The sequence below is a fragment of the Quercus suber genome, unplaced genomic scaffold, assembly GCF_002906115.3.
Source record: "Quercus suber isolate HL8 unplaced genomic scaffold, Cork oak 2.0 scaffold_215, whole genome shotgun sequence".
NCBI lineage: Eukaryota > Viridiplantae > Streptophyta > Magnoliopsida > Fagales > Fagaceae > Quercus > Quercus suber.
Window position 1 is genome coordinate 991,985 of NW_027069673.1, and position 13,996 is coordinate 1,005,980.

At 33.5% G+C, this 13,996-nt stretch overlaps 1 protein-coding gene across 5 annotated transcripts; it reads right to left on the reverse strand.

Annotated features, from left to right (window-relative positions):
- Window positions 1-2,653: 2,653 nt before the first annotated feature.
- Window positions 2,654-13,180, reverse strand: LOC112007059 (leucine-rich repeat receptor protein kinase HPCA1). 5 transcript variants are annotated; one of them, XM_065779687.1, is made up of 19 exons: window positions 13,025-13,180; window positions 12,793-12,925; window positions 10,266-10,386; window positions 10,109-10,180; window positions 9,666-9,740; window positions 9,500-9,571; window positions 9,116-9,277; window positions 8,961-9,035; window positions 8,629-8,700; window positions 8,455-8,526; window positions 8,266-8,334; window positions 6,611-6,682; window positions 6,324-6,461; window positions 5,676-6,163; window positions 5,360-5,506; window positions 5,133-5,269; window positions 4,631-4,850; window positions 3,757-3,992; window positions 2,654-3,310 (listed from the first exon to the last, which is right to left on the reverse strand). In XM_065779687.1, the coding sequence occupies exons 2-19, from the start codon at window positions 12,884-12,886 to the stop codon at window positions 2,834-2,836; spliced, it is 2,799 nt and encodes a 932-aa protein (XP_065635759.1). In that variant the 5' UTR covers window positions 12,887-12,925; window positions 13,025-13,180; the 3' UTR covers window positions 2,654-2,833. The 5 variants fall into 5 exon arrangements, with proteins under 5 accessions (XP_065635759.1, XP_065635756.1, XP_065635758.1 ...); XM_065779684.1 differs by having other exon boundaries at window positions 13,048-13,179; XM_065779686.1 differs by having other exon boundaries at window positions 12,793-12,966; window positions 13,048-13,179.
- Between the last annotated feature and the right edge of the window lie 816 nt (window positions 13,181-13,996).

Below are 13,996 nucleotides of genomic sequence, written 5' to 3' on the forward strand. Positions count from 1 at the left end.
ATAAGATTATGCATGAGTGAGTGAACCCTGTCCCACTTCCCATATTTTTCTTTGTGCGTGTTAACCTTTGGTTAGGCTTAGCAATAATGGACTTCAATTTGCTGCTGATACATACAATTTTTTAAAAAGACCTTCATGTCGTTTTAATAGACTTTTTTTTTATTTTTTATTTTATTTATCATAATAGTAATACACCTTGGGGATGTACTCATATTTGGTTTGCAAAGTTGTAGTGGGTTACATTTAACACATTTCTATGTTAATGCTTTTCTAAGAGTGTTGCAGGTGCTCCATTAGATTTAGATGGGTTACCTCACCCCAAACTTTAACTTTACTTTATTACTTTCCCTAACTATTTTTTTTATTTTTTATAAAAATAGTATTAAAATTTTTTTAAAATAAATTATTAATAAATATTTTAAGAACATTCGTCAACATCACCTTTAATTAATTAATGACTGGAACTGCATGGGTTTTGTCTTTTGTTCATATTCATACGTTTATTATTATTCGTATCCAATTGCGCATGCGTCGTCTTCTACCTACTTCCTTTAAAATGAGTCCACTAGGACTGCCCTTCTGTTACGGTTATCACAGAATATTCAACTCTGAATTAATCAATGCTTTCTTTTATTGCTCCATTCTCTCTCTCTCTCTGTGTCAATTGTAATTGTTTGGGACCTTGTGTCTTCATCCAAAACCTAACTTATCTAATTCCCAAAAAAAAGGGACGCCCATTTAAACTTTTTAAAAGTCGTCTCACGCCCAAAAAGCTTGTCCCAAATCACAATAGAGCTATTTGTCCTCGACCCACTCTATGCTTATTGAAGATATTATTCATGTGTTTTACTCACATGATTTTTTAAATAACAAAATTTAGCTATATGTAGCCTTAGGTAAATTTTGATAAATTTATCATTAAATTATATATTTTTCTTATATTTTACAAAAATTTCTATAAAATTAAAAATCAATAGTTTTATTATTAATAAATTATTTAAATTACAAGTTTTTGTAATTTAAAATTATGTATAAAATATAAATTTATAGGTCATATAGTAAATAATATTCGATTAGTACAAATTTAACATGAGTATTAAGAGCATAAAAATTCTAAAAAACATGTAATCCAATAATTAAATTTTTAGAATATGTAGTAATGTTAACGATATTAAGTAAGGTTGTATCCTTAGGCGTTACAACTAATTTTGTATTTAAATTTTGTTCATTTTTAAATTAATCATGTAAATTTTTTAAATATAATATATGTCTTATAAACTACCATGAAGTGGAAAGGAGGAAATAGCTTTAATTCAGACTTTGCTCATCACATGGGCACCAGTCTTGCCCAACTTTGAATGGGATGATAAAAACTCATTCCCAATAGCAAATGAGACAAAGATGGGATGAGGGTTAAATATTTGCTTTGAAATAGGTTAAGATGGGTTAGGTATATATTGTAGACCTTAACTTGATTATATATATATATATATAGTATGATTTTTTGTCTCTAAACTTTGAGTTTTTAATATCTTTTTCTATTGATTTATTGTATTTATAGTATTTATATTTTAAGATTTGAAGTGTTTATGATCTTTAATTATTGTATTATTATGCTTTTGAGATGTTTTTGTAATGTTGAAACCTAATTTTAAATGTTTTATGAGTTATAATTTAATGTATATAATTTAAATCGAATTTCAATAAATTATAAAAATAATTACATATATATTTTTTATGATGATGATTGAGTGTATGTCATGCTAGTCAGCTGCCCACTTCCTGTATAGCGGGGCTGTGCATTAATTTTCAAGTGGATTAGTGCGAGTTCAACTTTTAAAATAGCAGATCAAGTTGGATGGCAGGTTGAGTCTTTTTTAGACAGCCATAACCCAACCCAACCCACCTAAATGTATATTCATCTCTTTTTACACGATCTCATATCAAATTTAAGGTTTTTTTTTTTCTTTCTTTTTTTGGTTTATTCCATTATTTATGCATTTTAATATGAAAAATGAATAATACTTTCCCAACATATTTATAAGCATACATAGTGACATAGATATAGTACCCAACAATTTTTTTTAAAGAAAAAAGTTAGAAAGTTCTCATAGTTAAAGACCTATGTATTTTGATATATGAAAACATGAGTCAATTCCTAAAAATTTTCCAATTATTTATAGATGAAATATAACTTCTTAAATTTCTCTGTAATTAGTAAAATAATTTTTAAAGTTTCGTATACTATATATAACTAAAGCTAACCCACCCAATCTGCCATGTCGAAACTGTCAAAATTTTCAACCAACCAGCCATTTTTAGAGGTTGATGGGTTGGTGGCTATTTCAAAAATTTCCAACCTGTTAATGGCAGATTGGTTAAAATTTTTCCCCTTAACTTGTCCAATCTAATACATGCATAGTCCTACCGTATAGTACCACTCAAATCCTCTAGAAGTAAGAAGATCCTCAAAGAGGATAGAGATGTTTGAAACATTATGCTAAGATTAAGAGCTTAGATTTTGGAGGAAATGTTTAAATATTTCAAAGAATCAAAGTGGAAACTAATTTTTTAAGGTGGATACATCTTATTCCATTTTTAATCAATTTTTTGAACCAACCTTTCAATGATGATTCAGTTTCCTTAACAAAACAAAATAATCATTTTGCTATATATATTATTAACAAGCTAGGAATATTCTCCACAGTATAAAAAAACAAAATTATATCATCCATTTCAATTACAAATTCTGATTCTTTGCCATGTGAAAACAACATCCCCTATCCAATATAAAGCACGTAGCTCAACATTCAAAATGTAAAAAAGCACACACTCAATGAGGCTCTATCTTTGAAGTTGGAAAAGCCCCACTATACTCAAACTCAAAGGTCTCATTGTAGTAAGGATGGCCAGAATTCCCCTTACCTACCTCATAACTGTCTGAAGCAGATGTAGATTCAGCATTGGGGTTCAAACCAGCTATCTGCATTATGTTCTCAATCTCTTTGACCACATCACTCATTGCAGGCCTGTTAGCTCCTGAATCTTCAACACACCTCATTGCCAAGTCCACAAACTTCTCTAATCCTTTCAGTGATGTTTGCAAACTAATGGCAGGGTCAAGAATGTCATGAAGGTTGTATAATACTTTTGTTTTATCCATTGCCATCTGCACCACTCTGACAATGTATTTCCCTCGTTCAATTGGCATTCTTGCAGTTACCAGCTCCAACATTACCACTCCATAACTATATACATCACTTTTCTCAGTCAACTGTTGGGTCATGTAATACTCAGGATCCAAGTAGCCCTACACCATGATAGAAAATCAACTCTCAGTGCTAGAGTTTGATGCAATGCCATGTAATTCAAAATGATTTTAAGGCTTGAATGCACATCCTTAGTCATAGGAAATCATTTGTGCTATTTGTTAAGAAAAATTTAAATTCTAGACACATGCATATGACTATAAGGTCCAACAAGATATGGTAAGAAGCTACCTATAAAGAAAGACTTGGTGACGGGACAATTTTCTGCAAACATCTTGATCCAATTCTTCCATTACCAAATGTAATTAGATTATAAGCTCCTAATGCTTATTTTTTCATTACAAATCACATGGTAGAGAACACAAATAAATGTTTTGACTGAGTTTATAATAAACCACAGTTGTCCTCCATCATTCTTATTTTCCTGTTCATTTTTATAGAAACGCATTTATTACAACAGTAGAGGTTAAAAGGATTTTCCACTAACCATTGTGCCCTTCACTTGAGTGGTGATGTGATCCCTTTCATCATCACCCATAGGTATAGAGAGACCAAAATCAGCAACTTTTGCATTTATGCGCTCATCAAGTAGAATGTTGGTTGATTTAATGTCCCTGTGTATAATAGGAGGGTTGACAAGTTCATGAAGATAGGCCAGTCCTCTTGCTGCACCTAGGGCTACTTTTAGTCTCCTTATCCAATCCAACTTAGTTCCTGACTTCCCTGCATAAGCAACAGCTACCTCATTTAATCTTTATGAAGAATTATATTAGCATTCTCTACAGGCTAATTTACATTGTCTGGAAAGAAGCAATCAGAAGGTGAGGGAAGCATTATAACACAATGATGGTGAATCCTCTGAGGTTGTCACTGGATGAACACTGCTGAAATATAACAGATTTATTAATTGCGTCTTATTTTGTGGTTTGCTTTATTTCTTTTGCAAGTAGATACAGGAATATGGCCTCCCTACTAGTGCCTTAATGGTGAGTATGGTATAAATTCTTGTTAGAGTTAGTCTTGTTATTTCTTATATTAGCTTGCTATTTTTTACATTAATGTGAGTATTCTTGTATTCTTGCTATATCACTCTACTATTAGTATGTGCTAAGGTTGGGCATGTTTGATGTGTATGCTCTAGCTTGAGAGGGAATGTTGGAGTTTCCTTGTTATTTCTTTATATTAGCATAGGGGTATTCTGGTAATCTTTCCATATCACTCTAATATGACCATTTTTTACAACTTAACTGCGCTAATAAACAGAAGAGTTCCATGATATTTTTTTTAATAAAGTAATGCACATGAAGTGTCAAACAGTACCAGAATTCATATAAAGGAGGTGAGGCATTGGATGGAAGTACCTGAGAGGCTATCCTTCAAAGTACCATTTGGAACATACTCATATACAAGCATTTGTTCACCTTGATCGAAACAAAAACCAACAAGGCCTACCAGATTCTTATGATGAACCCTTGATAGAAGTTCAATCTCAGTTTTGAACTCATGCCCACCCTGCAAAGATTCTTTCTGAGCTCGTTTGATGGCAATCGGTTGACCAGTGGGAAGAGTCCCCCAATAAACCTGTAGAAATGTTGACAGATTAGACATTTGGTTTTTATTTTGAGACAGGCATAGTTCAGAAATATTGTGAAAAGCTTAAGAAGCTTTTGTAGACAAGAAAGAAATTAATGGGAGAACAAGGAAAATTTTGGAAAGGAAATTAAGCATTTGAAGTGCCAGAAGAACAAAACAAATTGCATGAATATAAAATATTTCTTGTTGTAGAACTTGAAGAATCTTCTGTTATATTCTCAAAAATTAAGCAAACTATTAATATACTGACAAGAGTAGTCATAATCAAACCTTCCCATAACCACCAGATCCAATAGAATTTTCTTCCGAAAAATTGTTGGTGTATTTCTTAAGCTCTTCAAAGGAAAAGCATCTTGCTCCTTTTAATTGAGGAATGCCACCACTGCCACCATTTGGATCCCACTGTGCTGCATTTGTATGAATGAAAGTGATAATATACCCTTAAAATTTAATATTAACAGCTCTGAAGTGCCAAGTTTACATCATAGCTATCTTACAAAAAGGATTCAATTGCTCGGAAGCTCTTTCTGCTCTTCTCTTTTGGCGGAAAGCATAGACCCCTGCAAGGAGTAATAATAGAAGCAGGACAGTGCCACCAACTGCTGCTCCAATTATAACGCCTATACTCAAAGACTTTTTGGTTTCTATAGAAACATAAAAAATGACACGAAAGAGGGAGAGCAAGAAAGAGAGATTGGTCATAATAATATCAATCTAACATTGTGACAATTTGTGTTTTCAGTGATGCATCACAATAAGACAAATCCAAAATTGGAAGTACTACTTTCTATTTAAATGTGAATTTGAAGTTACCTGCATAGCAATCATATGGAACAGGATCAGCTAAAAAATAGTAAGGTCCAAAACCTTCTGGGGGCTTAAAAATTTGATTGCTGAACACAAACCCAGCCTGAGAAAGTCCTGTTCGATTGAAACAACCTTCGCCAGACGGGAAGATTTGTAGTCTTATTTTAAAGTCCTCAGAAAAGTCTTTGATTGGGTTACTCAAGGAGACTGAATTTACAGGTAGTTTTTGGGACTGAAAAGATTGCATTAGAGACGCCTCAAGTTTTGTGTAGTAAATTGAGTCCCCCAAGTCTGAGATGGAAGTTGCTCTGAAAACTAGAGTTCCACTGTATGGATATGCGCATAAACAGTTGGGGCTGGAAACTTGACCCGAACTGCAGGAAATAGGCTGACAGTTATTTGGAGTTGAGTATGATGGGCCATTATTTGGTTGGGAAACTGTGCAGTAACTACTTTTGATGTTCTGTGACTCGCAAATTGGGTTGTCCTCAAGTCTGCAGATAATTAAGGACAATTAGCCCAATGATGTCAGACCTTTAAAATCAGTTAAAAATAAATATCATGGATATTTGACTTCCAATAAATTATAAAATCGTTATTTCTTCAACAATGCATTTAAAAAATAAACAACCAAAGTAACTGATTATGGCTTACATCAATTTCTTGTCGTACCCTCCAGTGGTTTCTGTGTAGCCAGAAATCGAATTGTTCCGTAGATCAATGAGTTGCAATTGGGTGCTATAGGTGGTGCCAATATCTAAGGAACCATTGAGCTGGTTGTTCTTTAATAATCTGTCCCCACATGTCAGATCAGTCACATAATTTTTTTTTGTTTTATGTGTGTGTATAGCTAGACAGATTTTATTGTGTTTGAACCTATGGAAATTATATGTTTGTTTCACATTGAAATCAGTGCTACTTGAGATCAAGCTGATACTCACACAGACTGTAAATAGGGAAGGCTGAATAAGGAAACAGGAACATCTCCTTGTAGTTGCGTGTTTTCCATCTCTCTGCCAATAAAAGATTTAAAGGTTGAAATCAATACTGAAGAATTTAAACCTTTTCCCTGTTTGAAAATTTCCTGAATACATTCACACACACATGCAAACCCAAGAGAGAGAGAGAGGAGCACCACCAGTTTCACATGCAGGGCCATACGGCCATTCCCAAGCCAGAAGAAGGATGCTTTAGGTTGACAATGAAAACTCTTAAATATACCCTAACAAACCCAAATTCTTGCACAAGAAGCATTATGGACTGTCTTGAGAACTTAATTGACAAGAACAGATATGGGACCCACTAAGTCAAAATTACAAGGAGATGGAAGACTGGAAGTGTAAACAACACAAAAAGAAAGACCAGAATATATACTATTGATGGTAAGGTATTAACAGAAATCCAACTAAATGTTTCACTTCAATAATCTATCAATTGAAAAGAATCTAGACGCTTTTGCGCAAAGAGTTTAAAGCTATTGACAGAGCCAATAGCTTTTTCTAGAAAGGTTCATTCTCAAAATCATGTCCATGAGTTGTGCAGACACCAGATTGATTCTATTCATGCTATTGATTTTGTTGGACCTGATTGATCATGTTCGATACTGATTGATGCTTTTAGAGATATTTGATTGCTATTTGATTTTAATTCCCCATTACGTAATCTCATTATGAGTTTATTTTCTTTTCATGTTTGATGTAACATGAGAACACTATTTAGAAACAGCCAAAGTTCATTAATATAGATAGTTGATCATGGATTAATGAAATTTGGTTTTTTTTTCCCCCAATGCTTGGAGGTGATTCCAAGAAAGCACAAGTGCTGATTCCTAGGCTCCTATCATTCTTGAATGCTTGATGTTGACTCCATGCAACTCTTGGTGGTGATTCTTGGATTCAATTTCACAGTTTTCATCACTTGGTGTTGATTCCAAGTAAACCCTAGGTGCCAAATCCTATGTCCTATCCATTTTTTTTATTCTTCTCTTTGTTTCTCAAACACAAAGTCCCATTTTTAAAGTTCATTGTCCTACATCAAAATAGTAATGGGTATTGTTTGAGAAATATGTGCAGCAGATGATATATGATATAATCAAAATCTACTAATTTGCCATAAATTAGAAATCGCTACACATGAGAACAAAGTAGGCCAAGTTGTCTTCAGTTCATCCAAACACGCAGCAAGGACTAATGACTGCACTGGCAAGGACACATTGTAGTTAAACAAGGGGAACAAAGAATGGTAAATTTGTAAGAGAAGACATCATAAGGTCTAATATAAACAATGATATATTAGACAAAGCAGAATGAGCAACCATAAATATTTCAAAAATGTGTTTATACATACATACATACATACATACATACATATATATATGTGTGTGTGTGTGTGTGTGTATACCGTGATGCTCCAAATTGTGTGGGTTTGATTAGATTGGATTGGATTGTTTTGAGTGTGGGTTGTGCGGATGTGTGCAAACGGTATCTATTTTGGGAGGTTAAAATTTTTTAACATCAGTTATAATGGTCTGACAATGCTCATTAACCCCCTGCACTACAATTTAAATTCAATCTCAAGTAATATTAGCGCAGCTTACAAATAGTTGAGGGAATTCATGCCAGTAAGGTTGGGAATCGGACCAGACAGGTTATTGTTGGACAAGTACCTGAAAACAGAGCACCAAAGCTCTCTTTGTAAAGTGAAAATTCCCGCATAAGATGTTATAAATAATTTCATTAAAAAAGTATAAATGCTGCATTTGGTGTGTCAGTATTTTTTTGCTTACAGTTCGCTAACTTTTACAAGATTGTTGAGGTTCGAAGGCACGGGTCCTGTAATTGAATTCCTATCAAAGCGGCTGTAATGAAAACAAGATATTCAGTACAATAACTAGAAAGAAGTTCACAGCTAGCAACAATCTTGGTCTGAAATCACTTGACTATGTGAGCTAGATACTCACATCACCTCCAAAGACTGCACAAGTCCAAGGGTATTTGGAATCCTGCCAGTGAGTTTATTGCTTCGAAGAATCCTGCAAGAAACATATACAGCGGCAGTAGGAAGGTATGACTAAATTGACTGTGTTTTGCTATACAATTGAGGATATCAAAATGAAGCTTTTTTCTTAGATTCCATATCCAAAACCTTCAAGCTGACAGCATTAGAGCAAAAAATGATGCAGAGGCAAAGCTCAGAAAATTAAAAACAAAGACGTGAACCAAAGAGAGTCCATTAATATGCGGTCTTTACTGAAGCTTGCTACCTAGCTGAGAGTAAACCAATAGAACTTACAAATGTATTAGAATCATTGATGAGTTGAAAAGTTTAGGTGGAACGTTTCCTGAGAGCTTATTATTTTCCAGATGACTGTCGATGATGAAAATATTTTAGCTCATCGTTGAGTGGAAAAAACTAAGTAATCAGCTTGAAACAGAGAAATGACATACAAGTGCTTTGCATTAAGTAGCATATCAAGACCAGGTGCAGTCGCATTAGAAACTGGTAGGGCTCCTTCAAGCTGGTTATTGGCGAGATCAAGCCAGTAAAGTTGGGAAAGAGAACCAATAGAAGCTGGAATTGGTCCATTTAAGCTATTATTAGTTAGAGATCTGCAATTCATAGCAAATGAAAAGTTCCAGAATTCAGTGTATGTTGGCCTAAAAGCGAAATTGCAATAGATATAGCCTCAAATTGTGATTTAGAAGAAAAAATACACCCTTTATCCGGAAAATCATTGTCTACTAAATGGAGGAAAACTTAAGAGATGTAAGTACTTTCATTGCATTTGATATTCCATTTAAACGATAAGAATACTAAGTCAAAAGTCTTACAGAACTCTTAGCAGCTTTAGGTTTCCTATTGTGTCTGGAATCAAGCCAGAGAAACTGCAACCAATCAAGTTTCTAGTGTACAGAAAAAGCAACAGGTTAATTGTAGGGATCAAAAACACAAGTTGAGTATGAGCTAATCCTTCGACAAAAATTGATAATATCTTACAGGTTTACAAGTTTAGTTAAATTCCCAATTGAACTTGGAAGTTGTCCTGTTATGCCAATGTTGTAAGATAGATCCCTATATGAAAAAAGCTGATAATCAGGAATGAATTTACAGAAGACTAACTGAAGAAGCGACTAATGAAAATCTGCATCAAGTAATGGAGTAATTGAATTAATCTAATTATGAAATAAAACAAAATAAAATTTCTGAGTCAGTACTGTTATAATGATAATCCCTTGAAATGGTTGGTCTCTGGGATGCATCTCTCATAAATAAAGAGCGCCTCCCCGACATGAGAAATTTGCTGCTTCAGATGTGAGCACTGAATCTTAATACATGCGAGTACTGAAAATCTACAAAAATAGATGGTAGATTTTCAGTACTTGCATGTGTTAATATTATCATGAAAAAAAGAAGTGGCTAAGTGCAAATAGGTGACGTACAAAGTCTGTAACTCTGACAACTGCCAGATTTCGCTAGTTAGCTTCCCTGACAAACCCATGCTTGTTAATATTCTGACATAAAGAACAGTCTCATTAGTATGAAAAACTGGACAGAATTAAAACCTTTAAAAAAAAAGTATTTAAGGCTGCAATTTACATGGAGGTCACACGTGAATTAGTGCAATTAATCAATTCCCAACTGCCACCACAAGGATCAGCTCCCACCCAAGATTTTGGTGTGTTCTGCAATTCATCTTTGAGAGACAGTAGACCTTGATCTGCACCAGAAATTGTTAGATAGTTTTAATGATTGAATCACCAGAAAAAGAAGGAAACAAAAAAAAGCAATTAGAATTTTTAGACACAACCATTCAAGGATAAAGTATTATTATTTGTATTGATAAGGTTGCACTCACACATGTACATAGTGGATCTTGAACTTATAATCTCATCTTCCATCTCATTCTAATAGGATGAGGATTTGTCATTTGAGCTAAAGCTCATATGCAAGTATTATATTGAATATATACATAAACCAAGAGAAAGATTATGACTAGCTTTACCTCCTTTAAGGGAAAGTAATGTTCAGGTATAATTACACTACTGTAATTTCAGCAACCCAAATAACAAAAAAGAAAGCACTGTCCAGGAGCTAATTTTCTTGTCAGGGTTGACTATGTATTTCCCAGTTCCAAGTGCTGAGAATTAACCTTACCAAAGCCATTAAATACACCATCATATCATCATTAAACAAAAAAAAAAAAAAAAAAAAGGGGGGGGTGGGGGGTAGAGGGGCGAAAAGCAATTAGAATTTTTAAACAGAACCATTCAACGATAAAGTATTATTATTTGTATTGATAAAGTTGCACTCACACTTGTACACAGTGGATCTTGAACTTATAATCTCATCCTTCATCTCATTCTAATCGGATGAGGATTTGTTATTTGAGCTAAAACTCATATGCAAGTATCATATTGAATATATACACAAACCAAGAGAAAGATTATGACTAGCTTTATCTCCTTTTAAGGGTCCGTTTGGTTGAAGGAGAGAAAAAGTGGAAGGGTGGAAAATTGTGAGAGGATGCAAAAGTGGAATAATAGAAAATATTTAGTTTTCTCTCGTGTGTATTTGATTGAAGGGATAGAAAAATGAGAGGGTGAAAAACTTTTTTATTTGGTTGAAAAGAAAAGTAGAAGGATAGAAAATGTAGTTTATATAAATTGACTATTATACCATTGTTATAGAATAGGTAAGAAATAAATTTATTTGTACTCATTAAATAATATAAAATTTATCAACAATTATATTTTTCAATGAGAAATGTTACGTCCATAACATTTTTCACAATACTTTCACAACAAAATTTATGTGAGAAATTGTTACTAGTTCTATTTACTTACCAATATTAACTAATAACAATTTATTACTTAAAATTTATTATAAAAATATTGTGAAAATATTATGAAAATATTGTGGTAACATTTTTCAATTAGGATTTTTTATTCTTTATATTATTTCTTCTCTCATTTCATTTCATCCATAAGTTTTTTTTTTTTTCCTTTCTTTTTTCCTTCCTCCATACATATTTGTCCTTGTCTCTTTATCTCTAGCTTCTTTTCTTTCTTTTTCTTCCTCATTTAAGAACGTTCTAGCTAGTGCTCTCATTCTCTCTCTTTTTTTCTCTAGCTCTCGCTCTCTGTTTTTTTTTTTTACTTGATTCTAGAACAACCGTTGTGTTTGTGAAGGGGTAGGTGGGAGAGGGCATTTGTGTATTTCCACAGTGAGAGTAGTTTTCTCTTCACAATTTTCCTCCCGATTTGAGAGGATGCAAATTGTGGGCCCGGGAGAGAAAATTTTCTCCCGAGTTTTCCATCTTCAGCATTTACCTTAGCAAGCCAAACAATGAAAAACACTATTTTCCACCCTATTTTGCTCCCTTTGTTTTCTATCCTCCCTATTATCCCTCCAACCAAACAGAGTGTTATGGAAAGTAATGTTCAGGTATAATTACACTACCGTAATTTCAGCAACCCAAATAACAAAAAAGAAAGCACTGTCCAGGAGCTAATTTTCTTGTCAGGGTTGACTAAGTATTTCCCAGTTCCAAGTGCTGAGAATTAACCTTAACAAAGCCATTAAATACACCATCGTATCGTCATTAACCCAAAAAAAAAAAAAAAAAACAAAAAAAAAAAGAAAAGGGCTGAGTAACTTGGATCAAACTTGACTTGACAGCTCTAATGTCATTCAAACTACTGAATACTACCAAAGAATTGTGCCCCCTAAAGATGAGGTTTCCATACACAATATTACAATATGCAGTTAATGCCTTAAAGGCACAGAGGGTGCCTCTCCAAAGCAATGATCTGTAATTTTCACTCTGGAGATCATTGATAATCACTAACAGAAACAGCAATCCTCCCTGTATTTTGGAGAAATATGGAAAAAGAATTCCCAAAAACAAACAAAAAACTCGAAAGCTTGTTTTTTATGTTGTTAAGAGAAAATTCAGCCCAAGTTAATCAAATTATTGTCCAAGGGTCACTTTATTGGATGAGTTCTTCTGCCTGCTCAAATGATTAAATTGTAGAAATTTTGAATCTCAAAATTCCAATTTTTTTTNATGAAAAACTTAATTAACAAACGATGAAAAAGGACATAGTAATTAAAGTGGACTTACAGTCATTTGTGGCATTGTTGGCTGTCACTGCAATAACCAAATATTGCATGAAAAGCAGCAGCAGCAGCTGAAACAGCTGAATGCTTTGACCCATTAAGCTTCAAAACTACAGAATTCTTGGAAGAAAGTTTTTCTGGGTAAGAAAATGATTGAAGGGTTTCAAATGAAGCCCATCTGATAACACCAACTAAAAAAAGAAATCAATACAAAGGCAAAAACTCAATAATCAAACCTATGACAGTATCAACTGTCAACCTCTTGCTCAGATTTCCAACCAGCTTATTGATATTTTTTATATAGATTAGATAACTCTAGCTGCATAATAAATGAAGGACCACTTGCCATTATCAGATATTAAATTTCTTTTCTTGCCTACAAGGGACGAAAAATTAATAGTAGTTCGATAAGATTCATTTAAAGAAAGGGTTGAGTGTGTAAAGTATATTGAGCGTTGGTTTGAATAGCATCCCGCGGCAGGCATCTGCATTTTTGTGTGGGTCCCGTGTACTGTTTACGGGACTTACAACTACGGTTTTGTGAAATTTTTTATTAAAACTGGATTTAATTGCACTATTTATATATTTAAAAATTATTTTATTACAGTGTTTTTAGTTTTCAATAATAAGCAATATCCAAATAGACCTGAATCCTATAGGCTGTCTTTATTTTGAACACTTCCAAGTTCCAAGAAAGCAAATAGATAATTTGGGTTTGAAGAATAGTATAGAAAAACCACAAAATGTCATTTTCGCAGAAAGATTCAAACAAAGCAATTAGTATGGTGTTGTCCTATTGATTAAGGCAAGAGATTGAAGTTAAATATGAGGAATGATGATAATAACAATAATTGAAAGTTGTGCCAGAGCAAAACCTGAGGTGACAGATGAAATATTAGTTTATAATTTGAGGAAAAAAAAAAAAAAAGAGATTCTTATAGGTATAAGATAAGTGGTTAAGGTGCGTTTGAATGTTTAAGCGCGCTTTTTAAAATGAGTCCAACGATTAAAACATAATAGTATAATAATGGAAGAAGAAATGGCCGGCCTGCAAATCAGGATAAGCAGCTGTGTGTGAACGTTGTGTCGTAATTTTCTAATGTTGGGGTCATTGGACTTGGAGAGCTGGGGAGTATATGTCCTGCACAAGAGGACAATGACACTTGGTAATAGTGATTAGACCAAAATGTGAAGTTGTCAACAATCAG

Coding starts and splice junctions, on each gene's coding strand:
- LOC112007059 (XM_065779687.1), bottom strand. CDS start 12,886: ATGGGTCAAAGCATTCAGCTGTTTCAGCTGCTGCTGCTGCTTTTCATG. Junction 10,387..12,792: donor CAACAATGCCACAAATGACT/GTAAGTCCACTT, acceptor TTTCTGGTGCAG/ATCAAGGTCTACTGTCTCTC. Junction 8,335..8,454: donor CTTGTAAAAGTTAGCGAACT/GTAAGCAAAAAA, acceptor CTCTGTTTTCAG/GTACTTGTCCAACAATAACC.